The following is a 27,997-nucleotide window of genomic DNA, read 5'->3' on the forward strand; positions in this document are numbered from 1 at the left end:
CAATAATCTCATTGATAACAATGAACACGGTTTTATGAATGGTAAATCTTCCTCAATAAATCTAGCAATCTTCCAGACTCACATTTTTGACGCATTTGCGGATGGAGGGCCCCTAAAATTCGATTTTTCAATAGCAATTGATCGAGTGCACCATCATCTTCTAGTCCTTGAGACATATGGCTTTGCTGGTCCCGTGCTGCAGAGGTTCTCCAGTTACCTCCAGGGTAAAAACATCAAGTGCGGTTCCGTTCAGCTCCATTTTTGACCACCTCTAGGGTTCCTCAGGGCTCCCATTTAGGACCAACGTTTGCAGTTCGACTAAACAACGCTACCATACATTTTGCTGATAACCTGAAGATCTACCAAAAATTACTGATATTCAGGATTCACTTACTCTTCAAGAAGACCTAAACTCTGTGAACGAGTGGTGCAAGAGTAATAGTATGGCCCTAAATGTCAATAAGAATAACCTTCCATAGGAAAATTACTCCACTATTGGTTATTAGACCAATGACTGCTCATTAGAGGGTAGTGTAATTTCCAGAGAGTCCTCTGTCAAAGACCTAAGAGTGACCTTAACTTCATCTCATAATTGCGATGTCCAAGTCCGCAACATTTGCAATCAGGCTGTTTGGGTATTGGGTCTTATTTATGGACTCTCACGCTGCCTTAATGACATCCAGCCTCTTAAACTTATCTACTGTGCCCTATTGCACCCACATCTCGAATATTGCTCTGTCATTTGGTCGCCCCACCAGAACTTTACCTGAAAACTGAAAGAAAAGCATCCAACAACACTTTTTGAGGTTGGCTGATTTTACTCGGCTACAGGGGAACGCGCCAACTTCAGAGTACCTACTGGCACGAGATCTGTCACCCTGTTTGCCAAACATACAGCTTCTACCTCGTACATTATCAACTCTATCTTACTGAGGAATCACCATCATGGGAACATTATACCCTTTAACATCGACTTCTACTCAATTTTAGTAGTGAACAGTGTAACCCCCCTTACCTCCCTTTCTTTGGGTGGTGCTTTCAAAGAGCCACGTGTAGTGTAAAACACACACACACACACACACACACACACACAGGAAACGATCACACTGTTCTCATATCTGTTACAATGCATTTGTTATTTTGTAATTATTGTTATTGTCTTTATAGTTCTTCATAGTTAATGCTTTGTTATTTATAGTTATCGTTATCGTTACATCTGTTTTATTTGGTTATATTTATTGTTATACGAGGGGGTACCCAAAAAAACAGGAATTTTTTTTATAAACATTATATATTATCAAATTTTTTACAATACGACCTTATCTCCTTCAAAATAATCTCCATTACAACTAATACACTTGTCCCAACGGTATTTCCATTGATCAAAAATTTTTGTAGTCATCTTTAGAAATGGCTGCAAGCTCGAGCTTCGTTTTTTTTCTTAACCTCTTCAACGCTGTCAAATCGTTGACCTTTCAGGCCTCTTTTCATGTGTGGAAAATAAAAAAAAGTCGCATGGAGCGAGGTCAGGCGAGTAAGGTGCGTGGGGGCAGCGGAACCATGCCGTTTTTGGCTATAAACTGCCTAACTGAGATGGCTGTGTGTGCCGGTGCGTTGTCGTGGTGGAAGAACCAGTCTCCAGTCTGCCACAAATCGAGGAAGTCGAGGAACAAATTTGGCAGCAATCCTTTTCAGTCCTAAATCTCCTGTTAAAATTCGCTGAACCGAGCTCCAAGTTAACCCACTACTCTCTGATAGTTCCTCAATTGTCTGTCGACGGTCGGTGAGCACAAGTTCACGAATTTTCTCAACATTTTCGTCCGTTCGAGAGGTTGATGGACGTCCAGAACGAGGTTTGTCTTCAATCGACATGTCGCCATTTTTAAATCGAGCGAACCACTCGTAGACCTGAGTTTTCCCCATAGCATCATCTTTGTAAGCTGTATTCAACATTAAAATAGTTTCTGCAGCATTTTTACCAAGTAAAAAACAAAATTTCACAGCTGCACGTTGTTCACTTAAACTTGCCATGACAAAAAACGAAACAAGAACAAAACAGGGTTAGCGAAAACAGTCACTACGAACGAACAGAATGCACTAGGACAACGGAACTGGGGTCACTGAGCTCGCAATGGGTTGCGCGACACACGCCTAGCGGCAGGAATGTTGTAGTACACGCTGCCGGCTGCCAGCAATACAATTCCGGTTTTTTTTTGGGTACCCCCTCGTATATCTTGATATTGTTATTGGTAATATATGTATTTATTATAAATTTGTTAAACTCAGTAAAAAGTGTCTTTGTCGTTTAAATGAAATAAAATAATCGCTGTATTTTTGTTTGACTCTAGATATCACACGATCCCAATGTTTGGAGCGGTTAAAGAGTTTGGTATTGAATAAAATTTCTTCTCTATGACTGATACATAATAAAAGGTGATATGAATAAAATTGATTGGTTTTATGGTCACGTATACATTTGAATTCAGGATCTGTTTAATATCAGACTAAAAAAAAACAATATAGTACTCTGAAGCAGCATGGAATACTGTAAAGCTCTGTCATAAATGATGATAAGAAAAAAATCTACCGGTTCTGTCTTTAATTGTGACATATTTTTTGTTTGTAAATGTTGGGCTGCTATGTTGTTTATGTTAATTTTTGTTTATTTTAATTAAGTAATTCTGTGGTATGAAAATACTCTTTGTTTTATCAAACAAATAAACACGATATGTCATAAATCTGTATTTACATTACTTTAAATCGGCATACATTAGTTGTTAATTCATCTTTATGATAATGGTGTTTAGGTTATATTTTGAATAGCCTGTTAACAATGGATTATAAAATTAAAAAAGAAGTTATACACGTTGGGTCTGAATATACACCTATTTCATCAGGTGCAAAGGTAGATATCATTTTTATATTAGATATGTAGGTACCTATTTAAATATCACAAGTGGCTGAAGTGTATGTTAATAGGCTACCATTATTTTGATTAATAGGCTATGGGTAGGGTACGATACGCGGACCCGGTTTTTTATATCGAAATTGGCAAACAATATTACTTAATCATAACCACCGATATAATCAATCGATAATGATTAATTATTTTGAACAAATAAATAATCTATATCAACAGCTGTAAACACTTTCAAATAATATACATAAGGTAATATTTCAAATTTACATTTAGGCTAAGTAACATTTTATTATTAAAAATGGCAGTCAATTTTAGAAAACTACATGACATTGCTTTGGAAGATTATAAGACATGTTTTTCATGACTTCAACATGTTGGACTCGTGCGGAAAACTCCATTATGTGAAATTTGTGGGAAAGAAACAACTGTAACTGTGAGAGGAGCAAATATGGTCGTCTTCAGTTTTCCTAATTTTGCTTATAATAATTTGTTTCATCACTGTAAATATTAAATCCATATTTTAATTAAAAACATATGATTTTTATTGAGGACTATAGATACTTTTATATCGATTGATTAGTCTAGGATTTGAGATGCGAATATTAGGTATCGATGATTACATTTTTCGATATAAAAAACCGGGTCCGCTTGTCGTACCCTACCCTAGGCTACTTAACATTACAATTAGAAAGAGTTGCTGGAGTAAGCTATTTTTTTTTGTGTGCCTACATTTGGATCTTAGATTTAAGAAATGATTATAATTATTGTCGGGTTCTACAAATGGAACTGGGGAAAATGCTTTGTATCAGTGGAGTTAATGGCTGGAATAGCCAATAACAATTTCAACATATTATTAACATATTCTGCTCATCCTCCTGAACTAAAATATACATGGTTTTAAGGGGTGGAAATCACACAACTGTTTTTAATCATTTAAATGTAAATTGTGATTATATTTGTGTACTGCGCTTCTTGTTATCTATGATATTCAGCATATGCGGGTAGACTTTAATGAGCGGCCTACACTCTTTATTAAATTGTTTTTATTCAATGGTTTGATTTTTTTTATCCGAATGAATAATTCAATACTAGCCTACACCTTATTTAACAAAGTGAATATGATTCCTACTTATTAGTTAGTCATTTGTCACATAAAGAATAAACAGGGAGAAGTAACTAATTTGTTAAGAATATGAAAATGATGATGAATATGAGGAAATTTTGTGATAAATTTCTAGATATACATGTGGGTATGGCTACTGCTTTCACAAAAGCGGTTGCTATGTTATTAAAAATTGTAATGCATTATTCTTGTTGTTAATGCATTACTGTATAATTCTTGTTTCGTACAGTTATTATATAATATTGAACTTGGATAATATATTGAATAGTTCTATAATAACATTGAAGTGTAGGCCGCTTATTAAAGTCTCCCCTTACATGCTCCCAATAGCTTATCAGTGTTATGTGGTTAGAACAGTTTAATTATGCATCATCCACCTTCCCGTGCAGTCCCTTCAACAATGGCGTCTTATTACTAATTCAGGTTGTGTTAATTCTAATACAGTTAATTAGTTTTGAATGTTTTTTATGTGTTTGATTGCAAATTACATGAGCATTTAAATCTTAGGAAAGTGTTATTCCTTTTTTGTTGGTCATCGTGTTTTTCAGAATGAAAGTATAAGTTGGTTGTGTAATTGTGTGTAATTTTTAAATCAAGAAAAGTTATTTTTATGTTATTGGAACATCATGGGTGTAACTACTTACAGAGTTATGGTTAGTTAGTTTCACTTATTTATTAAACTTTTTTTTTTTACTCTATATATTTGTTTCTAAGAAAGTTTGGTTTAATTTGTTTGCATTCTCAATTTTTTTTTATCCACCTCAGTAATTAAATTCGTATTTATGTGTTTAAGAGAATATCCAGCTTCTCTTGTAGAAGGGCCAGTAACATTCCATCTACTCCTGGTAATTTGTAGTGCTTGAAGGATGTTATTACCCATTTAATCGTTTCTGCTGTAAAGATTCTTTTTGATTTTTGTCTGGGATTGCAACCTCTCGACCGGACCTCTCCTCCTCCAGAGAATAGAAATTTTCATTATGTATCAAGGAGTCCATCTGAAAGTGCGTTTCCAGTAACAATTCCAATGTCTCCTTCTTATTCACCATTAGTCTGACATTAGCCCAGACGGTTTGAGTGGCAGTTTGGAGAGTTTTTTTTAACCTGGCAGTCTCTGGTAGACAGTTAATTTTTCTACTGAAGTTTCTTCAGGTTCTTCTTTTATTTTTTTCTGATATCTTTCTTATATTCATATAGGGCATTATGATATAGGAACCATTCATCTTTTCTTCTTGCCCATTTGAGGAGTTTTCTAGTTTTGTTTTAAAGTGTTTCTAGCCTCCTTACAAAAGCTTGGTGGACACCAAGGCACATCTTTCTTTAGCCTATTGCTTCTGAGGGAGCAGATTTTTTCGTAGGCCTTTATAATGGATTTTTCTACCAATTGGATTGACCTTTTCAGTTCAAACTCGTTTTTCTGATAGGGTCCATCTATATCCTTCCAGTTAGTAAATTTAGAAACTTTATATGTTATGTTTGTTTTTACTCCTGCCTTTAGGTCAAACCTAATGAAACAATGGTCTTAAAGTGAGGCTTCCTGAGAAACATGTCATCTAACATGGCATAAAAGTTGACACAGTTTAGGCCTTTAGATAAGGTGAGATAAGGTGCCAACACCCTCTTGCCTTACTTTTGTAATAGACATGGGTTCTGACATCTTATTTGCCAATTCTAAATCATGAGAAAAGATAAACTGGAGTATATCTTCACCTCTGGAGTTAATGTTGGTGCTGCCCAAATGCAGTCACAGCCGAGGATGAGAGCTACACCTCTTTCTCCGCAGTACTGCAGCAGCCTTTCTATTTCAATTGGTGGACAGTCTGTTTAGGGAAATATACTGAGGCAACAATTACCTCTCTTTTCCCTTGTTGTATGGCAACTTTTCTACTGCCACCAGATCCCTAGTTATTAGTTACGGCAAAACCATTAATTTGTTTAGAGAGTAAAACACAAGCTTGGGGTTTCAATAGTTGGGTCATATATTAGATTACCAACCTGAGGCCTTTTCTTTGTTGACCCAAGGATTCTGAGTAAAGGGCGATATCCAGGCCTGTTGAGGTAAACCTCCTTCGCAAGATGTTGGTTGCACTGTTAGCATGGTGGGGGTTAATCTTAATGAGGCATTTTATTACGCCTTTTTACCATCCCTCAAGGTGGTTCACTCCTGTCCTTTTTTTGGAGTGCTTGGAGACTGTTGCAGTCCTTTCCTTCTCCGGACTGAAACCGACGAGCCTTCTTCAAGAAAAGGGAACATGTCGGTGTTGCCTTGTCCATCACTCTTTCTTTTCAAGTAGATCTCTCGGGCAAGGTATAAATACCTTGGTAACACCCCGGTAAATCGGGTCTTTTGATATTTTTAGGGTCTCTTGCACTTTCGTTCCTTCTGTAGTTGTATTTTCTTTGTTGGAGGTCCCAGACTTTCCTGAGTTCTCACTCTCCTTTTTGGGGTCTTCAGTGTTTCCGTGAGTTATCTTCAGCCTAGCAGAATTTTCCCATACTTATAGCTGATCTAAGGACCCTCTTTATCAAGCTTGTTAGCTGTAGCTCGGTCGATAGCCAGGGTAAGCAGTACAGACTTACACTTAATCACTCCTTTGCAAGACGTTCTACTCTCCAACCATTAGGTCTTTGTTTTGTATCTTCAAGCACTTATAATCTTTTTAGTGGAGTCATTCATGCTGTTTAGGTAGTAAGCCGATTCTTTCATGAGGAAGAATCCCTCTGGCACAATCTTCAAACTCACTTCCGCACTGTTTTGTATCAGTTATTTCCAACACAGTTTCTATTACATTATTATAGTAAGCTCTTCTTTGTATTCAACTCTTCAAATGCCTTCGTCTCTTATACACATTTTGATTTAGTTTCATTCAAGTTAAATTTTGATCTATTACTCTATAATTTTTTTAGGGAGATTATTTATAGATTATTTTTATAGATTTTATAGATTATTAAATTTAAGCATGTTACAAGTAAGTCATATCATGTGTCAAGTAACTGGCTGGTTTCACTAAGTTTAGAGCCTGTCGACATAACTACTACTATTTGAGGTATTCCAATCTGTTTGTCGGAGACCATTTTCCAAACAATGGTGTCCGGTGAGAGTTGACCTATGGCAATCTCGAGTCCCCTTCTTTCATTTTCCCACCGTCTGCAGAAGAAGAAAGTGTGGTTGCGATGTCGTGCTCCCGATCCCCATAGGTACAATCCGAGCTTTCAAACTTACCCATCTTAAACAGGATTGCTCAGGACTGTAACTTAGCTTTGGCGGGCCCTGGAAAAGATATTCGACTGTCCCCGTGGTTTTCACAAGTTAACAGCGTAGTAGAGTTAACTGTTAACGGTATTATCCGAGGGCGCCACCTTGTTTCCAGTAGTAGTTTGTTAGGAGGACGGAGTCAGAACAAGGAAAAGACCCGTTACTGAATGATGTAAAATTAATGACCTTGTAACCAACCAAAGTAAGAGTGGGTTAAATACAAGGTAAATCTAAGAAAAGTAAATGCATGTAAGAAAGCTAAACTCATTCGATGTAATCATTAAGTTTAGAAAAATTCTAAGAGCCTTTTGTTTGGCTTAAATCTAATCACTTAATACTCATTCTGCCAGATATGACAAGTTACACAGGCTGATAATGAAAACCCAAACGAGTTGAAAAGAGCCTTTTTTATTGCACAAGAAACATTTATCAAATGGAATATTTATTAAATGAAATATTTATTAAAATTATGTAATTTTACATTTAATATAATGGAAAAAGGTTTGATTACCATTTCTGTATTTGGATCTCAACAGTCTGAGGGTACAGGTAACACTTAGATTTAACAACACAATATACCCTAAACACCAGTAAATATACACTAAACAATATTACCTTGGCCGGCCACTAGTACTTCTGGTATTTTACCCATAGATATCAATCAAACAATACTTACATAAACTAGACATATATTTACACAAAGCACATTAAACATCAGTATTTATCCAATAAAAAAATATATTTATAAGTAATTATTCAACTACGCGATGCGCTAAAGTTCTTGGAGGTAACCGCAGTGATGTAGAGCACAGGCAGTGTCCTTTGAATAGTGAAAATATTTCATAAATTTCACCAAGTCCGAGGTAAAGTCAATTTCACTGGAGGCAAGTTAGTTAGCCTAGGCCTATAAATTACTGGTACCAGTTTAATCCTTATTATTTTGAGGTAATCCATCAATTGGTCTGTTTAACAATAAAAGTTCTACTTATCAGTACGTAGATCACAACCATACGCCTCCGTAAGGGCTCACGGTCAGGGAGGAAGGCACAGTAGCAGGTACGGCACGGGCACTGGGTGGGTAGTGGTACGCAGACCTATGTGGAGGCACACTAACCGCTCCCGAACAAATCCCTGAGCACAATTCAGACAATAGAAACTACAAAAATATTTGACACTAAAAGATGTATAATAGTTGCTTCAGAATAGCATGTAAAATTTTATGTTAACAATAATAACAATGAAACCTAAATATTCCGTGAAATAATCTTATCATGAAGTATTTTGAGAGATATATAATCGGTTTGTAATGTAAATTTAACCAACAATTAACTATTAATCAATTACTCAATCTACAAGTAGTCAATAGAATGAGATATAGTTAATTAAATTCCAACAATAAATTATTAACTAAAATAAGCTTAAAAAAAATTCACTTGAAATACATCTTTTCATATTTTTTTCCTATTCTACAAATGCCTTTTCTTACTTACATTTTGACAAAGCACGTAGCATAAATTACCAAAATTTATTATCCTAAATTTACAAACAACAACAAAAATAAAACAGACTAACGGATAATTTTTAACTTATAGGCCACACAACACTATTTATTACCTTTATGGAAAACAGTTTACCCTTTTCAGCAAGATAGAACAATATTATAACATAAGCAGTTTAACTTGGCTAGGACATGAAATAAGGGCAGATTAATTATATTAAATAATATTTTCTTACTAATGTAACAACATATGTTTGGATCTAAGAAAATATGAACCATTAAAACACTATGTTAATATTTACAATCTGAAAGGATTTATAGCTATGAATACAACTTACAAATTAATAAAGGCTCAAATAATTTCTGCTTCTTAATTTCACTAATATATTTACTCTGGTTGGTTGAGAAAAGAAAAATTAATTCCAAGTATCTGGATTCAAAAGTATTTATAATTTCTTGGTAGCACACATTATTTGACTTAAAAGAATATTAAAATACCTCACCTTGGCAACAATCCAGTAATGGGCCAGGAAGGGAGCAATGTAGGTAAAGACACTATAGATAACCTCGTGAAGACTCACTTTCCAACTGAACAATCTTCAAACTATCGCGAGGAGAGAGAGGGGTTGAGCCTGGTGAAGCCTGTCATTAAGCAACAAAGTCCAACAGGAAAGTAGGAGTCAATTGTTGTTTGGCCAGCTGGAGCTGCAGCTTGTTTAATAGCCAGCAGATAAGGAGTTTCCAGGTTGATCAGGCCTGTCTGCCAAAGTTAATAAAATCTAACTCTTACTCTTTGTTACAAAATTTAAGGTTCACAAAAAAAATGTTACATCATGTCCTGTCACCGTGTCATCCGTTGATATAGTCCCTTGATATAGTCCCTTTAAATAGACTGCGGGCCCCAGTAAAAGTGTCCAACAAAAGCAGTCTGAGATCTGGCTTGGGTATGCTCAAAAGGTACCATGGATGGTGAGGAAATGGATCAGGCCATGCACCCATGCATCTCCTGTGTTGTCGCTCCACTCATTCTCTCAGGTCTCTAGTTAGCTTGGCTGTCCAACATCCTCTGATCTCTAGCACCCATTGTTCCAGCCAGTCCCTCATGGTGTGTTCCACTCACTGTCAGTACAAAGGAAGTAATTGTAATATTTACGATAGATTTAAATAAAAAATATAAATATAATTTCAGATTGTGTTTTGCAGGTCATTTTCCATTTTGAGACCAGACGCTGTGATGAGAACCAGACACTGGTTGACGACAGTCGCAAAATGGGCAAACCAATGGAGCTCGTGCTGGGCAAAAAGTTTAAACTGGAAGTGTGGGAGACAATAGTACAGGCAATGGCCGTAGGGGAGGTGGCCAAGTTCACCGTGGACAAGAGTGTAAGTATGAAAATTGCTTAAAACCAAACTACATTTACATTGGTGGGTAAAGTTCTGAAAGAAGTTCTGTCGCGTAATGTTAATGAGAATAAGCTATTTTAATTACAAGTAATTGGGACAGCTGCACCGTTGGTTGTTGCATGAGTCGATGTAAAATTTGTTCAAAAATGACAGTGATAGAATAGAATAACCTCTTCATTTGTTTGTTCTTCTGAGAAAAACAGTGGCATCTTAGTATACTCATACAGTTTACAAAAAATGTTTATCTCCTAAACGTTAGAACTCAACTAAATTGTAGTATACTGGTGGGTCCATAAGCCAGGCATAACACCATAACACCATTGCTGTAGTGTTGTCAACAATGGTGTATAGTCTTTTCAAGGCAAAAAGTCCAGTTGAAATCCTATAACAGCCTTCTTTTGAATGATTAATAGGCTACTCTGTTTATCTCTGAACTATTTCACCAAAGCTGTAAGGGATAGAGTAAAATACTATTGAAAAAACAAAATAGGAATGTCTCAGATAGGGTTTGGGAACATTTTTCTTAAGCTACCTCAACAAAAATACTACTCTACTTAGCCTTCCAGACATATAATTAATATTATCAGCCCAATACAGCTTATAATCCAAATATATGATAGATTTATACTTTGACCAAAATCAGCATTACAAGTGGAAGTGGTATACATTTTATTTTTAAAATAAAATAATATTTTGGAGCTGTATTCTCATTTATCACTAGTTGATTACAGTTAAAACCGTCCTTCAGAGTTTAATATAATTTTGTGGTTGTACTTTTATATTAAGTACCAATTATATATGAAATTATACCCAATTCATGTGGTTGGTTAATCTATCTATATCAGAGCCAGAACTAAAAAAATGTAGTATCATCCTCAAATATTATTAGATTGGCATGGCCATTGTGTGAAAGGTAATTTGTAACAACTATAAATAGCAAAGGGCTCAGGACCTATCTATTTGGGATCACATGGATCTAGGATCACATAGGTCCTAGGGATCACATTGGTCCCTGAGGATCTAACCCAACGATTCAGAAAGACAACCACCAGCACAAACTCTTAGCTCACATTCCATCAGGTATGATATATAGAGAGCCAATTCAGTGCCAATTATACCATGGTGAATTAATTTAACAGTCAAAAGCCTTGATGAGATCGAATAGAGTAGTCAAGATGGGTGGCCTTGGATTTAAAACTACCCACTATTGAGTTCACCAAGACCTCCCCTTATCTACTGTGATTCTACTTGTTCAAAACCCAAACTGAGAATTTAAAAAGAGATTGCAAGATTCCAAAAAAGAATCTAACCTAGGATATTCATCACAGTTTCCTACATTTTTGAAAAAAATGAGTAGCACAAAGATAGGCCTATATGAACCAGGTCGGTCTCTAGGCCCCTTCTTGTAGATAGGAACAACTTTAGCTGTCTTTAAACACTTTGGGAAAACACTAGAAAAGAGGCAATTATTTACACAGCACATAATTGTTAATAAAATTGAAAATATAATTTTCTTCAAAGGAACATTGGAGACACTGTACAAATCCTGCTATGAGACACTTTCATTTTTTTAACCACACAAAGCACCTCCTCACAAGACACAGGACACCAGCTAAATTTGGCAGAAGTTCTAGGAACCCTGACGAGGAGTTCCTCAGCAGAGGTGGTCCCGGGAGTGATGTCCTTCCTCACCTCTACGGAGTCGATGTAGTCAGCTGAGAAAAATTTGGCTGGTGTACTAGGCCCCACTCGAGAGGAAGTTGATCCCTGACTAGTGATGTGAAATTCCCATGAATTTAAAATCGAGGAAATATCCCCAGGGATTATTACTGGCCTAAAATATAAAAATATTCTCAAAATTCAAAATTGAACCAAATTTCTGGGAATTTATTATTTTAAAAGCAAAATCGCTCAAATTAATATGTCAGTGTGGTAATTGTACGATAAAATAAAACACAAACACTCTTATATCTTTAAACAAATATTATTATTGATTGAATAAAAACATCAGAAAATTTCCATTTTTTATCTTGTAACAAAACATTTACACATTAAACTCCATTGTAATTAATTTACCCTCATGAGCTAAAACATGGTTTATGATCAACTTGATTAGATATTTTAGTTTCATACTTTTTTCATTGCTTATTTGTGCATTCTTACTTTTTGTTTAAAATTTAAAATAAAATACTTGGATATTGGTTTAGGTTTTTGGATCTGGACTTAACCTCCTTGTTAGAAATAAACACATTAATTTGTTTACAATGTTTTAAAGATCAAAGAATTGAAGTAAATACTATATTAAGCTTTACTTGTTTCCAGTTAGTTTCGGCGTATCCGTTTGTTTCCAAGACCCTTAGGGATGCGGGTAAACCAAATGCACAACGAAGTCACTGTTGCGGCACCACTCTCCAGAACCAAGGGATCGGACATGAAGATCTGAACCAGATGATCAAGGAACCACAGGATCTTCAGTTTACTATTGGTTTGTACATCACGTAGTGTTGAAAGCAGTAATTTGTACTACATATTTTTAACACATTTTTTGGCAAAAAATCAACTTGGAAGCTATGCTATCTGCTATTGTATGGTTATCCTCCAGCTGTATATGCAGTTTACTGCAAATAATTGATATTAAGTTATTTCATGACCTTTAAGTGATGGTTGTGAATTAAACCATGTGTGAATGAACCAATGTAAACGAATTTTAATCTTTTCTCCAGCCCCAATAATTCTCTAGTTATTCACCCACTCTGTTATATTTGTGTATTATCCTATTTGAAGCTCAAATGGCCTCTTTGGATGATTGACACACATGCACATACTTATATTATACCTATTACTAAAAAACGGTAATTTTTCTTACTGGTTTCAAAATTAAATATGGTTGCAGACAAAATAGTTGGCCTGTTTTTTTTAAACAGCAACGGCTTTTTCTCAAACTTTGTTATATCTATCTTCCTTGATGTTGGTTTTGAAATTACTTCTAGGAAACTCTGCAAGCTGATGCCTAGAGTAGATTTGTGTATTTCCCCATAAAGAAGAGTCTGTTCCAATCATTTACTCTTGTTCTACCTATTCCTCAATTATCTGTGTGAAGAGTTAAACAAAGAGAATTAGGATAATAGTGTAGTACGAGTTTTATAGTTGACTTTTCAGGGAACCAATGATTCATTTGAAAATGTACATATATTTGATCATAAAAAGTTGGGTGTCTGCAATATCTAAATTATTTATATGTTACAGCAACTATTAAAGAGGTATAACAGAATTCTTACTATGTACTTTTAAAAAATAACCAGGATTATTGAATCCTTTATTATTATTTTGTTGTGGAGTCTAAAGGCACAGATTTGGGCATTGGGAATCAAATAGACATGCGAATGTTGAGTTTAGCTCCAGTTCACCTTCCTCTTACGTGCAGCATTCTGGAATCTGATGCTGATTCAGACTTGACTCGTTAAATCTGGAGTCCCCCCGCATCGTTTTGACATCTGAGACAACTAGACTACAAAAATAAAAGTGCAACCTAGGTGAAGAGATATTCTCATTATCTCATCAGGTGCACAATTGAGCGCACTACGATGTTGCTGACACGATCCCAAAGCACGAAAACAGCATCAGATTCCAGATGCTGTAAGTAAGAGGAAGGTGAACTGGAGCTAAACTCAACATTCCCATCATATCAGCCCTTCCCACCATAGCTGCTTTATGTGAATTAGACAGTTGGTAAGACTGAGATTGTATTTCTGTAAAATATATATAAACTATTAGTCCTGGGGGCTGGAGCTAATGTGCCCTTTATAAAAACACAACCTTGTTTTTCATAAAACTGCTTGAGTAATTTTTATAGGAAAGGAAAGGAATTCCTCCTGTCAGCTTCAGGCACTGACATAAAGATACTGGAAGACTCACTATTGAGTCTCTTTATCTCTTTGATCACACTTGTATTACAATTAATTAATGTATCTGATGGTTGGTTTCCTTGGTTTTAAGTACTACTAGCAAAAAAAAAACTTGTAAACAAATTTATCATTTAATAATTTTACTTCTTTGCCACTCTCCTATTTTGGCCTCCACCAAAATTAGCTCAGCTGACATCAATTCTCTATCGATTTCATGAAAAACTAGATTGCATTCTTTGAAAGGTAAAATTGGCCTCCCAAAATATATCTGATACAATGATTATAAAAGACGTTCCTGGTCGGATGACCAGAACTGTTGAAGGTGGAGCGGCCGGGAGAGTACACGCAAGAAAGTTGGCAATTGACGGAAGATGAGAAGCTGGCTGCGGTGCCTCGACTGAAGGAGGAAGGCAACCATCTCTACAGCCAGCGACAATACCAGGCCGCAGCTGACAAGTACGCACAGGCCATTGGATACCTGGAACAGCTGATTCTCAGGTCAGCTGTCCTTCATTAATCCAAAATACAACATATGCAATTGAAATATGTCATACAGTTCAAAATATCTTTTAAAAATTATGAGAGCCAAAGATAACAAAATACGTAAATTTGAATAAACTTTACTTCATTCAACTCAGACATGTACATTTTGAAACTACATTTCAATTTGTTGTACAACATTTTAGTAGATAAAGGTGTAAAAAAAGTATTCTGGATTGTTTTAACCAAGAAACTATAAATATAAAAGCAGAAGGTGGAGAGGAAGGAAGTATAGACTTTAGTTAATTGATTATACCAGGTAGCAAACTGATAATAAGTTCTTCCCAATAATATTGTCAAGTAACATTTCTAATTTTTTCAAATTTTAATATTTTGTAATTTGTTATTTGATAAACATGGGGTATAAAATGTTACTGTTTCTGCACAGCAAGTTATTTTACCGCTCCTAAATTATTCAGTAATAAAAATGTAATGTAGCATTTTGGCCACCTTCCAACTAAGAAATTTAATCAATCGATGTAAAATAATGTATGGAGTTTTTTTTACTGGGCAAGTTGGAAGGGTAGGGAGATTAGTGTAGATAAGTTTATATCCTGAAAATCTATTTCTTAAAGAGGAATTATCCATTTTCATTGGGAAGGGGCAAAATCACAGGAAGCTGTATTAGAACTTTAGTGACAAAGTTGTTTTCTGTCATGTTCAATAATATATGTTTCATTTGAGCTGAGAATGATGTAGTCCAATCTCATAGTCGTACACCTATTCTGTTATGTTCAATAAGAAATGTTTGAGAAGATCGGAGAATGTGCTAGTACATTCGTATGGTCATAGACCTATTCTGTCGTATTCAATACAATATGTTTGATAAGATTAGAAAATGTTTTGGTACACTCTCAAGGACATGGACCCATTCTGTCATGTTCAATAAGTAATGTTTGAGAAGATTGGAGAAGGTCGGTCACAATAATTAGCTGGGAAGTTATGAAGATAATTCTTTTACAATTACAGCCAAACTCCTTGAATCATTACTAGTAATAATTGCATCGGAAGCTAACCACCCAAGGATCTTTATATCATACAATTAGTCACTCACAGATGCTGTATGGTTAGGTATTTGCTAAACATTACAACATATTTTGTTATATGATATGATGTTAGCTAACACATATGTAGTGAGATGCAGTAGAGTATTGCAGCTCTCTGAGAAGTGAAACACCAACTCTGTAGAGCACTATTTATCTGCAAAAATTGCTCGCTTTATAAATCTTTCTATTCACTCACACCTTCTTCAGTTAGATTGACTCACAAATAATGTATTTAACCTGTTGATTAGTAGCGCCGCAGCATCTGCGGTGTGCAGTGCGCCAAGGTATAGGTTAGTAACGACGCAACTGTTGCAGTTTGAACAGTTTTACTGGTTAGTTTCACCGCAGTACTTGCGACTCGTAAGGATATTGTTTTCTAGACATCTAGCAGCTGTGGTAAGTACTACGGAACATCACTGGCCCAAGTAGTTCTCAGAATATCCGCTAGATCGTAGGAGCGTTCAGTTTTGTTTCGTTCTGTAACAAAGCCCTACAAGTGGCTTCGCGGGAACCAGTAGTTTACCTCTTGCCGTGACATTGAAACCCGTGTTAGAGGTTATGTTTTTGTTTTTCTCATGTGATTAGTCTGATTTATTACAAACCTAATTAGTTTTGTTGCCAATGGGTGGCGGCGGTAGCAATCTAAATGATGATGAAATATGCGAGTTCTTTTTTGGATTCGGGTAGTGAAGACGAAGAATTGGATAGTGATTTATTTCCTAACAGTGTGAACACGTCAAGTGTTAGCCTAGACGCAGATGTAGGCCTACCTACAAATTAAAATAATCAAAAATCCCAAAAATTAAAAAAGTTAAAAAAACTCACTTTTTGAGCCATGCGCACTAAAAAAAAACTCACTAATCAACAGGTTAATAATATTTCAATTTTTATTAAAATGTAAACTTATAAGTTTTTCTGTGCAGGGAAAAACCGAGAGACGTTGAATGGAACGAGTTGAATGCCAAGAAACTGCCACTACTCCTCAACTATGCTCAGTGTAAACTGTTGCTGGAGGATTTCTACCCTGTGATAGAGCATTGTACTACAGTGCTAGAGTTTGAGCCTGGTGAGTAGAGCATTGTATCAAATTACTGTACTAGATTTTGGGCTTGGTGAATACAGCTTTGGACCATAGTGTGAAGAGTTTAAGTCTGGCGAGTAGAACATTGCACCACAGTGCTACAGTTTGAGCATGGTGAGTAGAGCATTGTACTGCAGTACTAGAGTTTAGGCGTGATGAATAGAGCGTTAGACCACAGTGTAAAAAGTTTAAGTATGGCGAGTAGAACATTGCACCACAGTGCTACAGTTTGAGCATGGTGAGTAGAGCATTATACTGCAGTACTAAAGTTTAGGCATGATGAATAGAGCGTTAGACCACAGTGTAAAAAGTTTAAGTCTGGTGGGTAGAACATTGCACCACAGTGCTACAGTTTGAGCTTGGTGAGTAGAGCATTGTACTGCAGTACTAGAGTTTAGACGTGATGAATAGAGCGTTAGACCACAGTGTAAAATGTTTAAGTATGGCAAGTAGAACATTGCACCACAGTGCTACAGTTTGAGCATGGTGAGTAGAGCATTGTACTGCAGTACCAGAGTTTAGGCATGATGAATAGAGCGTTAGACCACAGTGTAAAAAGTTTAAGTCTGGTGGGTAGAACATTGCACCACAGTGCTACAGTTTGAGCATGGAGAGTAGAGCATTGTACTGCAGTACTAGAGTTTAGGCGTGTTGAATAGAGCGTTAGACCACAGTGTAAAAAGTTTAAGTCTGGTGGGTAGAACATTGCACCACAGTGCTACAGTTTGAGCATGGCGAGTAGAGCATTGTACTGCAGTACTAGAGTTTAGGCATGATGAATAGAGCGTTAGACCACAGTGTAAAATGTTTAAGTCTGGCGAGTAGAACATTGTACCACAGTGCTACAGTTTGAGCATGGCGAGTAGAGCGTTGTACTGCAGTACTAGAGTTTAGGCATGATGAATAGAGCGTTAGACCACAGTGTAAAATGTTTAAGTATGGCGAGTAGAACATTGCACCACAGTGCTACAGTTTGAGCATGGTGAGTAGAGCATTGTACTGCAGTACTAGAGTTTAGGCCAACGAACTATACTACTGGAACGCGCACTGCCCATAAGCCACATGTTGTGTTTTCCGGTCGCACACAGCTGTGCGTTACTGGTGTATCCATGGACTTGCAGGCGCTGAAAGTGGGCAAGAACTCACCGAGTTGAGCGGCGATCGACGGGACGATACGGCATCACGCCTTTTCATGCCGAAACACAAATCATTGTTTTTTATTTGTATTGTTGGCAACTCTTCCTGTTTATTCCTTCAAGACGTCTGATCTGAGCAACTCAACTAGTTTTTTTTTCCTTTTATTTGTCAATGTTAGTAATGTTTGTTATTTCGTGACATGGTGAAGAGTTGCTCTGCGTACAACTTCACGTCCAGATGGACTAAAGGCAGCCACATTTCTTGTCACGAATAAGTTCTTACTATATCAACCATGTCATTATTTACCTTTAACTTCCAAAATAGTAATTTTCACCAATATTATGTTCTGTAATGCCAAATTATTAACTGGGTTATCCAAATAATTATAAGTTAAAAAGGACTGTTAATGAGTACATTAATAAGCTATCGTTTTTATTCATTACCAATAATTATATAGTTGAATAAAACATGCTTATCACTCAATTATTTTATCCGCATTGATCCAAGATATCAATGTTGGTCGTTATATCACTTATGAATGCATAAACTTATGTCATTGCTAAAACAGTATATACTGACCTACTCTACTTTATAATTATGGGAAATTTGTGATTTTCAGCTACCTGTATTTTATTATTTGTTTTGGCTTTCCATTGAATGATGACAATTTACTAAAAAAGTGGATTACTGCGACAAAGAGAAAGAATTTTTAAGCCAACAAAACATACTGTTTTATGCAGTAAACATTTTACAGAACATGATTACCACTTAATTTTGCCCAACACACTACGAAAATTTCTCAAAAATGAAGCAGTTCCAACAGTTTTTTTATTTTCCATCTCATATACAACAGCCACTGGAGAAACGAAGGAGGATTTTGTCAGAAAGAAGGTGTTTTCAAGGGCGTTTTCAAGGGGCATTTAACCTATGACGAATTCACTGGAAGCCACGGGTTATTTTTAATTAAAACTGTAATTAAGCTATTTTTTTAATAATATCTCATCACATCGCAAAACAAAAAACTTTTGACATTACAAAATCACCCAACTTAGGAATAAGGCAAAAGTTGTAAAAATAATTTTATTTTCTAACTCGTAGATTAAGTATGTCATGTTTGTAAATTTTATGTAGTTTACTTTGAAATAAAATACTATCAATAAAAATGTTGTTTTTTCACTTGGGAAATATTTTAATCTTCGTTTTACATCTTTTACAGACATCTTCGTTTCCAACTTTATAAGTAAAATACCAAGTCAAAATCTCAGTTATTTTGATATTGTACAAAAATCTGTCCTTTAAACTAAAAATAAAAATTCACGGTAAAAAGCAGTTATCAACATTTGTAATAATAAATAAATGGTGGTATCTAACAATATTATTAAGTCTAGAAGTGATGTTAGATCATTACTATAATGCCTGCCATATGGGCGGAGTGAGTTCTTGCCCATTTCCAGCGCCTGCAGTTTCGGAACGCAGCCCAGGATTTCGGCTCGGTTTCTCCGCCCCAGAGCGCGTTCCATTGTTATAGTTCGTTGGTTTAGGCATGATGAATAGAGCGTTAGACCACAGTGTAAAATGTTTAAGTCTGGTGGGTAGAACATTGCACCACAGTGCTACAGTTTGAGCATGGCGAGTAGAGCATTGTACTGCAGTACTAGAGTTTAGGTATGATGAATAGAGCGTTAGACCACAGTGTAAAAAGTTTAAGTATGGCGAGTAGAACATTGCACCACAGTGCTACAGTTTGAGCATGGTGAGTAGAGCATTGTACTGCAGTACTAGAGTTTAGGCATGATGAATAGAGCGTTAGACCACAGTGTAAAAAGTTTAAGTATGGCGAGTAGAACATTGCACCACAGTGCTACAGTTTGAGCATGGTGAGTAGAGCATTGTACTGCAGTACTAGAGTTTAGGCATGATGAATAGAGCGTTAGACCACAGTGTAAAAAGTTTAAGTCTGGTGGGTAGAACATTGCACCACAGTGCTACAGTTTGAGCATGGTGAGTAGAGCATTGTACTGCAGTACTAGAGTTTAGGCATGATGAATAGAGCGTTAGACCACAGTGTAAAAAGTTTAAGTCTGGTGGGTAGAACATTGCACCACAGTGCTACAGTTTGAGCATGGTGAGTAGAGCATTGTACTGCAGTACTAGAGTTTAGGCATGATGAATAGAGCGTTAGACCACAGTGTAAAAAGTTTAAGTCTGGTGGGTAGAACATTGCACCACAGTGCTACAGTTTGAGCATGGTGAGTAGAGCATTGTACTGCAGTACTAGAGTTTAGGCATGATGAATAGAGCGTTAGACCACAGTGTAAAAAGTTTAAGTCTGGTGGGTAGAACATTGCACCACAGTGCTACAGTTTGAGCATGGTGAGTAGAGCATTGTACTGCAGTACTAGAGTTTAGGCGTGATGAATAGAGCGTTAGACCACAGTGTAAAAAGTTTAAGTCTGGCGAGTAGAACATTGCACCACAGTGCTACAGTTTGAGCATGGTGAGTAGAGCATTGTACTGCAGTACTAGAGTTTAGGCATGATGAATAGAGCGTTAGACCACAGTGTAAAAAGTTTAAGTCTGGCGAGTAGAACATTGCACCACAGTGCTACAGTTTGAGCATGGCAAGTAGAGCATTGTACTGCAGTACTAGAGTTTAGGCGTGATGAATAGAGTGTTAGACCACAGTGTAAAAAGTTTAAGTCTGGCGAGTAGAATATTGCACCACAGTGCTACAGTTTGAGCATGGTGAGTAGAGCATTGTACTGCAGTACTAGAGTTTGGGCGTGATGAATAGAGTGTTAGACCACAGTGTAAAAAGTTTAAGTCTGGCGAGTAGAATATTGCACCACAGTGCTACAGTTTGAGCATGGCGAGTAGAGCATTGTACTGCAGTACTAGAGTTTGAGCCAGGTGAGTAGATCATTGTATTACAGTGCTGGAGTTTGAGCCAGGTGAGTAGAGCATTGTATTACAGTGCTGGAGTTTGAGTCAGGTGAGTAGAGCATTGTACCACAGTGCTTCAGTTTGAGCCTGGAGAGTAGTGCATTTGATCATAGTGCTAGAGTTTGGGCTTGGCAAGTAGAACATTGTATCACAGTGCTTGAGTCTGAGCTTGGTGAGTAGAGCATTGTACCAAATGTCTCAGTTTGGTGTCAGTACACTTGATAATTGATCTATCCAGAACTGGCACATGAATCTCCAGTACAGTACTGCCTCAAGTATGTAGAGATTGATTGTCAGTAATCCTTGGTCCAAGAAAACATCTTGCCACGACTCCCTCGCTTTCAAAACCTGCATTATCTGCTTTCTTCTCAAGTGTTTATACTCTTTTCCTTATTCTATCATCAAGTTCATTTTCGAATGTATGTTAAAGTTCATGTCAGCTTCTTTTTTTTCTTCACTGAAATTGTAAACAGCTGATACAAACCAAAAGGTATTTTCTTTAACAAATAGACAATAGACAGGTTCTTTATTTACATAATCTTTGAGATTAGTAATGCGTCATGTGGTTACAATAATGGTTCATTATAAAAAATAATGCCTTTTTTCGTGTACTCATTCATTGAGTAAAAGGGTCTCTTTATCAGCCAGTCAGTCAGTCGCTTCTTTAGTTGTTGTGCAGGTGTGTTCTTCCGTTCTTCTGACAGCAGGTTGAACAACTTCACTCCAGCATATGTTGGTTTTTTGCTGAACAGACTTAAGTGATGAGGTTGTAGGACAAAGTTGGAGGCATGTCTCGTGTTATGGTGCTGCATATGTTGATGTCTTGATTGTGGACAAGTAAAGACTGTGTGCAGGATAACTTCTTGCATATACAGTGCCACCACCGTTAGAATTTTAAGTTCAGTAAATGCTATTCAGCAGCTTTCTCTTCATCCAAGACTTGCAAGACATCTAACAGCACATTTTTGTTGTATGAGGACTCTTTCTAAATTGGCAGAAGTTGTTCCACCCCATGATGCTATGCCATATCCTATGTGAGGCTCAAAAAAGGCGAAGTAGGCAGTTCTTGTTACTTCTGGAGTACATACTTGATTGAGTCTACGCAGAAGATAGGTTCCCAAACAGAGTTTCCTGCACAGCTGGTCTACATGTGGCTTCCAAGTTAGATTGGAGTCAATTACAATGCCAAGGTACTTTTTATTAGTTTTAAGGTCAATACCAGTTATTCCTATATCTACATCCTTGCCTTTGGTTTTGTAAGACTACTTGGACAGCTTTTTTTTGTTAAGTACCAAGTGATTAGGAGCACAGTATTCTTTAGTAGCAGTAAAGGCTCTGTCTGTGTTAATTAATGTTTGCTCTTTATTTTTTCCTGTGGTTGTAATGACAGTGTCATCTGCATACATTATTGTTTGACAGATTCCTTGTATACTGGTCCTAGCACTGATCCTTGTGGTACTCCTCATTTTACATGGAGTGGCTTTGATTGTACTTTTTGTGTTATGTTATTGGTTGTGTGTTGCAGCTCTACGAGCTGTTCTCTATCACTCAGATAGCTATGGCACTACTTTGCTGACTCTCCTACTATACCTAGTGCTTTCAGTTCTTCTATTAAACAGCTGTGATTGAAGCAGTCAGATGCTTTACTGAAGTCCAAAACAGACTGGTAACAACACAGCCATCTTCTAGTTTGCCTATGATGTGCTCTACAAGTTGTACTAGAGCAGTTGCAGTTGATCTGCCTTGCCTTTTAAGAATCCATGCTGTTGATGAGTAAGCAGGTTATATTGTTCAAGGTAGTGTAGAAGCTGTTCATAGACGATCTTTTCAATAACTTTTGAGAAAGTAGGTATAAAAGAAATAGGTCGGTAACTATTTGTTTCCGTAGCTGGCCCCTGGAGATAGAGAGCATGAGGTAGAATGGTTTACAGAGAAGTGAATCTGTGCAGAAGGCACAAAGACATAGTTAAAGAATTGAGAAAAGGTTTGTTTAAGAGTGACAATGACCATACCGTTATGAGAGACCCAGTCCCAATGACAATGAGCCGAGGGGTTATTTCACATGGGTAGTTTGGGTGTGATAGATTTAGAATAGTAAATTGAGAGATGTTGTGTAATAAATGGAAGGTCTTTCTCGCTCAATCATAATTTAATCTTAATATGTTTAATTACATAACACATAAATACCCCTAGAGTAACCTTAAATCAGACATTGTTGTAGTAAGTTTCTCAGGTCAGACTTCAATCAAGGTATATTCCTAAGAACTTTTCAGAATCAGCTTCCTCTGAAATTCTATCATCCTTTAAAATAATAAGTCTGATTTTGTTACTGCCCTGACAAAGGTAGAAGTTTATAAGATTCGATTTTGAGGATTTGAAAAACATAATACATATGTTGAATGCTGTTGGATAAAAAAATTATTTATAACATTTGTTTTGTGTGTTCTTTAAAACAGTCCTATCACCTGCATAATATCTCTCTGTTCTTCTCGATATCACAATATCACATTGCATATAGCAGAAATAATGATGGCCTAAGAATTGATCCCTGTAGACACCTATTTTTCTTTTGTGTGTAGAGTATTACCCACTTGCACAAATTGGTGTTTATTGCTCAGATATGATAATAGTTTTGATGCTGTCAACTTCTACAACAGTTTTTACACGGTGCACACCGTTAAAGACATTAGTATAGTAAAAAAAGCTAGTTAGACTTTCTAAGCCATTGAAAATGCGTTCAAGAAGTTTAAATAAGACACATCCACATCGACTGACAATAATCTCCTGAGCATAGTGATTGGCAGTGGCTTCATCCAGTAGAAAGACAGGAGCATCGATGTTAGTGATCACCTTGTGTCGATGAAAAATAAAATCACTCTTGTTGGCAAGTTTAGACGCAAAAAACATGGAAATTGTGATGAATAAATATTTTAGAATTTAAATTGAATTTTTGACAGATTTATAATCATATTCTTTCTTTCACTGAAAGTTTAAACAGCTGATATGAACCAAAAGTTAATTTCTTAAACAAAGAGGTAGTGTCTTATCCATATCATAGATGTTCAACCAGAACTACCGGACAGTAGTTTGTCATTTGCATAATTAGGGCTTGCCTTTTTTTGTGGGGGGAGGATGAATAAAGTTGAAGAGCATACCATGCTAGGCGGTATGGTGCAAAAATCCAAATTTAACCGATTAGATGGCATAATTGTAAGTAAAACATTTTAGTGGCGTATTTAAAACACGTTGTATCTCTCTTATGTGTATTTTAGAAATTGTTTAGGACTTTTGAGGGGATTCTATTATTTCCCTCATCTCCCCCCTCCCTTGCATGTGTGTGATTGGCAAAATACATTGTCTAGTGAGTAAAGGAAGGAAGCTTGTACTATACTCTGGCACTGTATCTTGTAAACTGAGTATCTTGTTTGTAGAACTTACCATGTATTTTTTTGTTTTTCAAAATTCAAAACATATTCTGATGTAGCTCTATACACAGGGCTCTAGTATTGTAGATCACTTAGTTTTAATTAGAGACAAGGAATTGGACCAGTGGGAAAACAAAAAGCGTGTTCTGTCGGCAGAAAACGTGAAGGCGCTATTCCGGCGGGGACGTGCGCACGCGGCTGTTTGGAACGTGAAGGAAGCGAGGGAGGATCTGGAGCGCGCTGCACAACTAGACCCCTCTGTGGCCACAGCAGTTCGCAGTCAGCTGTCCGGCCTGGACACTGCGGTTAAGGAACGAGATGCCCAGGACAGGGAACGACTGCAGGGCAAAATCTTTTAGCCTAGAAGTCATATTTTCAAAAACAGTAAATTTTTGCTATTAATAAAGAACCATTTTGAAAGCATTATTTTAACTTTTAAGCTGCTACCATACGGCTATCATCGAAGTTGCCATCTAATGTTCTGTACATGTGTGTGAGTGTTAAAGATTTAAAGTTTATTAGTTACGGTGATTTACCAAAAAGCTTGTTTCTAAAACCAACGTTTTTATTGGCTAGAAAACTCTTCAGTAGTCTGAGAATTGCAGCCAATTTTAATGAATTCCAACACAACCATGTTTCAATAAAAAAAGTTGTTATAAATTAAGGGTTACTATTGAACAATTTACTACCTTATAAATAAACTAATCAAATAAGTAATTTTATTTTTTTTTTTATTCAACAACTTACCTTAATTACTTACTGAAGAAAATTTTGGAAAAATTTGTTACAGTGTACCAGTTGAGTTCTTATTTAGGTTTTATAAGAGAGATAATTATTAACATTTAAAAAATTTTCTTTATACTGCACATCGGTTATGCTAAATAAAATAAAATTATAAAGTGAATGAATGTTTTATTTTACCAGGCGAAGTTAGCGGTAAAAACCCTCTCTAACACTTACCTGGACCTGTTTAAACCAGGACCTTAATCTAGACCTTATGTAATTAGTTTAATTTTGAGACCAGTTATATTTTTATTCAATTTTTAAATCTTAGATATTTTTTAACGTTATGATTAAAAGTGAAAGAAATAGAGCCTTTGGAAATGATTACAGTAACATTAGCAGTTATAGGGTTAAACTAATGGTGAATCTATGTACGAGTCATGTTTGAAAAGTAAATACCGTGAAATAAGATTTTAAAGAAAAATTATTGTCATCAGAGAGTACATTCTGTATATGGTCACCATTGTTGTGGAATTATCATATTAAACAACAATCTTTTGAAAACTCTCTTTCTAATAATATGCAATCAGTCAAGATAATTCTATGAATAATTGTATATGTGACATCGTCATTCTTATAATTTCGGCTGTCAAAGGATCTCTTCTCATGGGGAACAGGTAGTTGTCTGAAAAGTCCAGTTTATGACCAAAGTTTATGGTTCAAAAGTTCACAGCCTGATCTTGAACTTGGATGGCTTTTGTGACATATTGTAAGGAAGGAAGATAATTCCATGGCAACAAATCATAATCATTCAAGGTTTTTGACATTTTCATGATTTAAAACTTGTCAGGTTATCATCTTCAACAAAGATTGATGTTTAGTCTGTAACGTTCATAAATCTAAAGATGACACTTCATAATCAGCAGGAGAGTCAACGGGTGTAAACATTTGAGTTGTGAAACAAACTATATAAATCCGTTGAAGGTAGAATGATGACTACACAAAGACATAGAATCTATGGATTGTGAGGATTGTTATACTACTGCAGCAACAGAACCAAATGGTATTAATTTTCAAACAAGCCTATATTATAAGTACAGAAAATTATAAAAAAATAATTTATGTTTTAAATTTAGTCAAGGTTTAAATTCATGTAAATGTTTAGTATATCCTAGCTTTATGAAATAATCCAATGTACGAATCAATCATAATGAAGGACCAATTTTTACATTTATTATTGCAATACTGTTGATGTATATTATTCTTAGAAGAAAGAAAGTGACTGTTTTAGTGATCTAATTTCATTAATGGTTAAGTAATAAGGGAGTTCACCATTTTGTACTGGCATACTGTGATTGGAGCCCTAATCTAACACACTCTTTTTAATATTTAGCCTTTAGGGACCAAATTGCGTTGCTACCAAAAAGCCATGAATTAATTTTGATGTTTGATAATCAACATTATGTTGGCAAAAATCTCACAGTGCCTATAATCTCTTTATTATAAGAATTGTAATCAGTAAAGGATCAGTTGTTTTGCAACACTTACGCACAAAAATTCTTGTCCATATTAACCCTTTAAGTGCTGAGTTTTTAACAGTGCTGTCACCCGATATTGCGAGTTTGTTTGATGCGCACAGAGCTGCTCCACAGTCAGCATTTATGTAGCTCATCTCTCGTCCTCTTTTATTTACCAAACTGCCGTCAGAACCTCCTGATTCATCACGTCAGATCGTGGTTAATAAATTGAGTCCACATCCCAATAGCCATTATTCTCGGAAAAGTTACACTGCTAAATGGCCTACTTACAACAATGCATCTGGACAAATAATTATAAAATTGATAAAACGTCCTTATCATTATTACAAACAATTCCTGCTATACCGATTGACCAATCAAAATATAAAATAAAATAAACTACAGAGGCAACTTTAAAAATGCAATTAAAATAAAACTAGAAAACAACAACATTCTGTTTCTAACGTTCAGATTAAACTTGACCATGTGCTCTCGTAATAGTTCATTATTTGACCATCAGAGTGTAGCAGCAATTAAACAGCATTAATCTGGATTTGTATTAGTTCAAATAAACACTACTAGAGGGCAATGTGTATCATCTTACAGCTGCCAGGTGTCATGTAGTGAAGTAGCTGTTTGAAAAGTGTTAACACGGGCTTGGCAGTTAAGGGGTTAATTTGTGAAAAGTGTCATTACTAACGGAATAATCTGGCCTTATCTTCCATTACCATCATTATCAATTATCACAGATGGACTAGTGACATCATGATTTTTCCAGTTGACGGTTGGAAACGGTTTAGTAGTGATAGAGATAAAGCTAGTAGTTTAGTGTGTTGGTATAAAAATGGCAGAACTCTCTCATGTTTATTTAATACTAGAAAATGATAAGTTGTGTATTGAATAACCTTTACACATTAACTGTTTTTTTAATGTGTTTTTATTGGTTAATGTAAGCAAGTAGTAAGTGAGATCTCTGTTTGTTGTAACATTGTTGTGTTTTTTTAATGTTTATTAATTGTTATAGTAAGCTTTGTTATTAGTTGGGTGTGATTTTGTACTTTTAGTCGTAAAATGCCATTAATTCAAGTTGAAATTATATAGAACAGAATTTAATTCTCATATAAAAAGTTTGGTATGACTTTTTTGTTATCTAATTTAAAACGTAATTAAATTGTGTTGTTGCACTTATGACTTGTTTATTCATCCTGTCACAACGATGAAGAATTATTAGCATTGTAAAATTTAAACAAGAAATGAGAAAACTAATTATTGAAAATTAATAAATCCCTTTTAGAATTTGTACAAATGTAACATATTTGGCTGAGTTTTAGCAAAGCCTATCACTCGTGAGGCTGGAAAAAATGTAATGTCTGTTTGCCTGTCCGCACAATATCTCGAAGACAAACTGGCCCATAGACTTGAAATTATACATGAGTGCTCATTTATATATGAGGAACACTGAGTTTGATGATTGTACATGTT

General features: G+C 35.9%; 2 protein-coding genes across 2 annotated transcripts in view; one reads left to right on the forward strand and one right to left on the reverse strand.

Moving 5' to 3' along the window:
* Positions 1 to 27,997, reverse strand: part of LOC124367963 — a 443,446-nt gene that overhangs the window by 46,383 nt on the left and 369,066 nt on the right. The window lies entirely within an intron of this gene.
* Positions 2,595 to 27,699, forward strand: LOC124367961 (AH receptor-interacting protein). The gene is made up of 6 exons (XM_046825195.1): positions 2,595 to 2,905; positions 9,998 to 10,177; positions 12,521 to 12,683; positions 14,415 to 14,601; positions 16,613 to 16,755; positions 24,432 to 27,699. Exons 1-6 carry the CDS (start codon positions 2,834 to 2,836, stop codon positions 24,632 to 24,634), a joined length of 948 nt encoding a protein of 315 aa, XP_046681151.1. The 5' UTR covers positions 2,595 to 2,833; the 3' UTR covers positions 24,635 to 27,699.

This window comes from Homalodisca vitripennis, chromosome 8, assembly GCF_021130785.1.
Source record: "Homalodisca vitripennis isolate AUS2020 chromosome 8, UT_GWSS_2.1, whole genome shotgun sequence".
Taxonomy (NCBI): Eukaryota; Metazoa; Arthropoda; class Insecta; order Hemiptera; family Cicadellidae; genus Homalodisca; species Homalodisca vitripennis.

What these genes read in the sequence shown, in the direction of transcription:
- LOC124367961 (XM_046825195.1), top strand. Translation starts at nt 2,834, where the DNA reads ATGGATTATAAAATTAAAAAAGAAGTTATACACGTTGGGTCTGAATAT. An exon ending in AGTTCACCGTGGACAAGAGT is followed by an intron (nt 10,178 to 12,520) that starts GTAAGTATGAAA and finishes ACTTGTTTCCAG; the next exon opens with TTAGTTTCGGCGTATCCGTT. An exon ending in GGATCTTCAGTTTACTATTG is followed by an intron (nt 12,684 to 14,414) that starts GTTTGTACATCA and finishes TCGGATGACCAG; the next exon opens with AACTGTTGAAGGTGGAGCGG.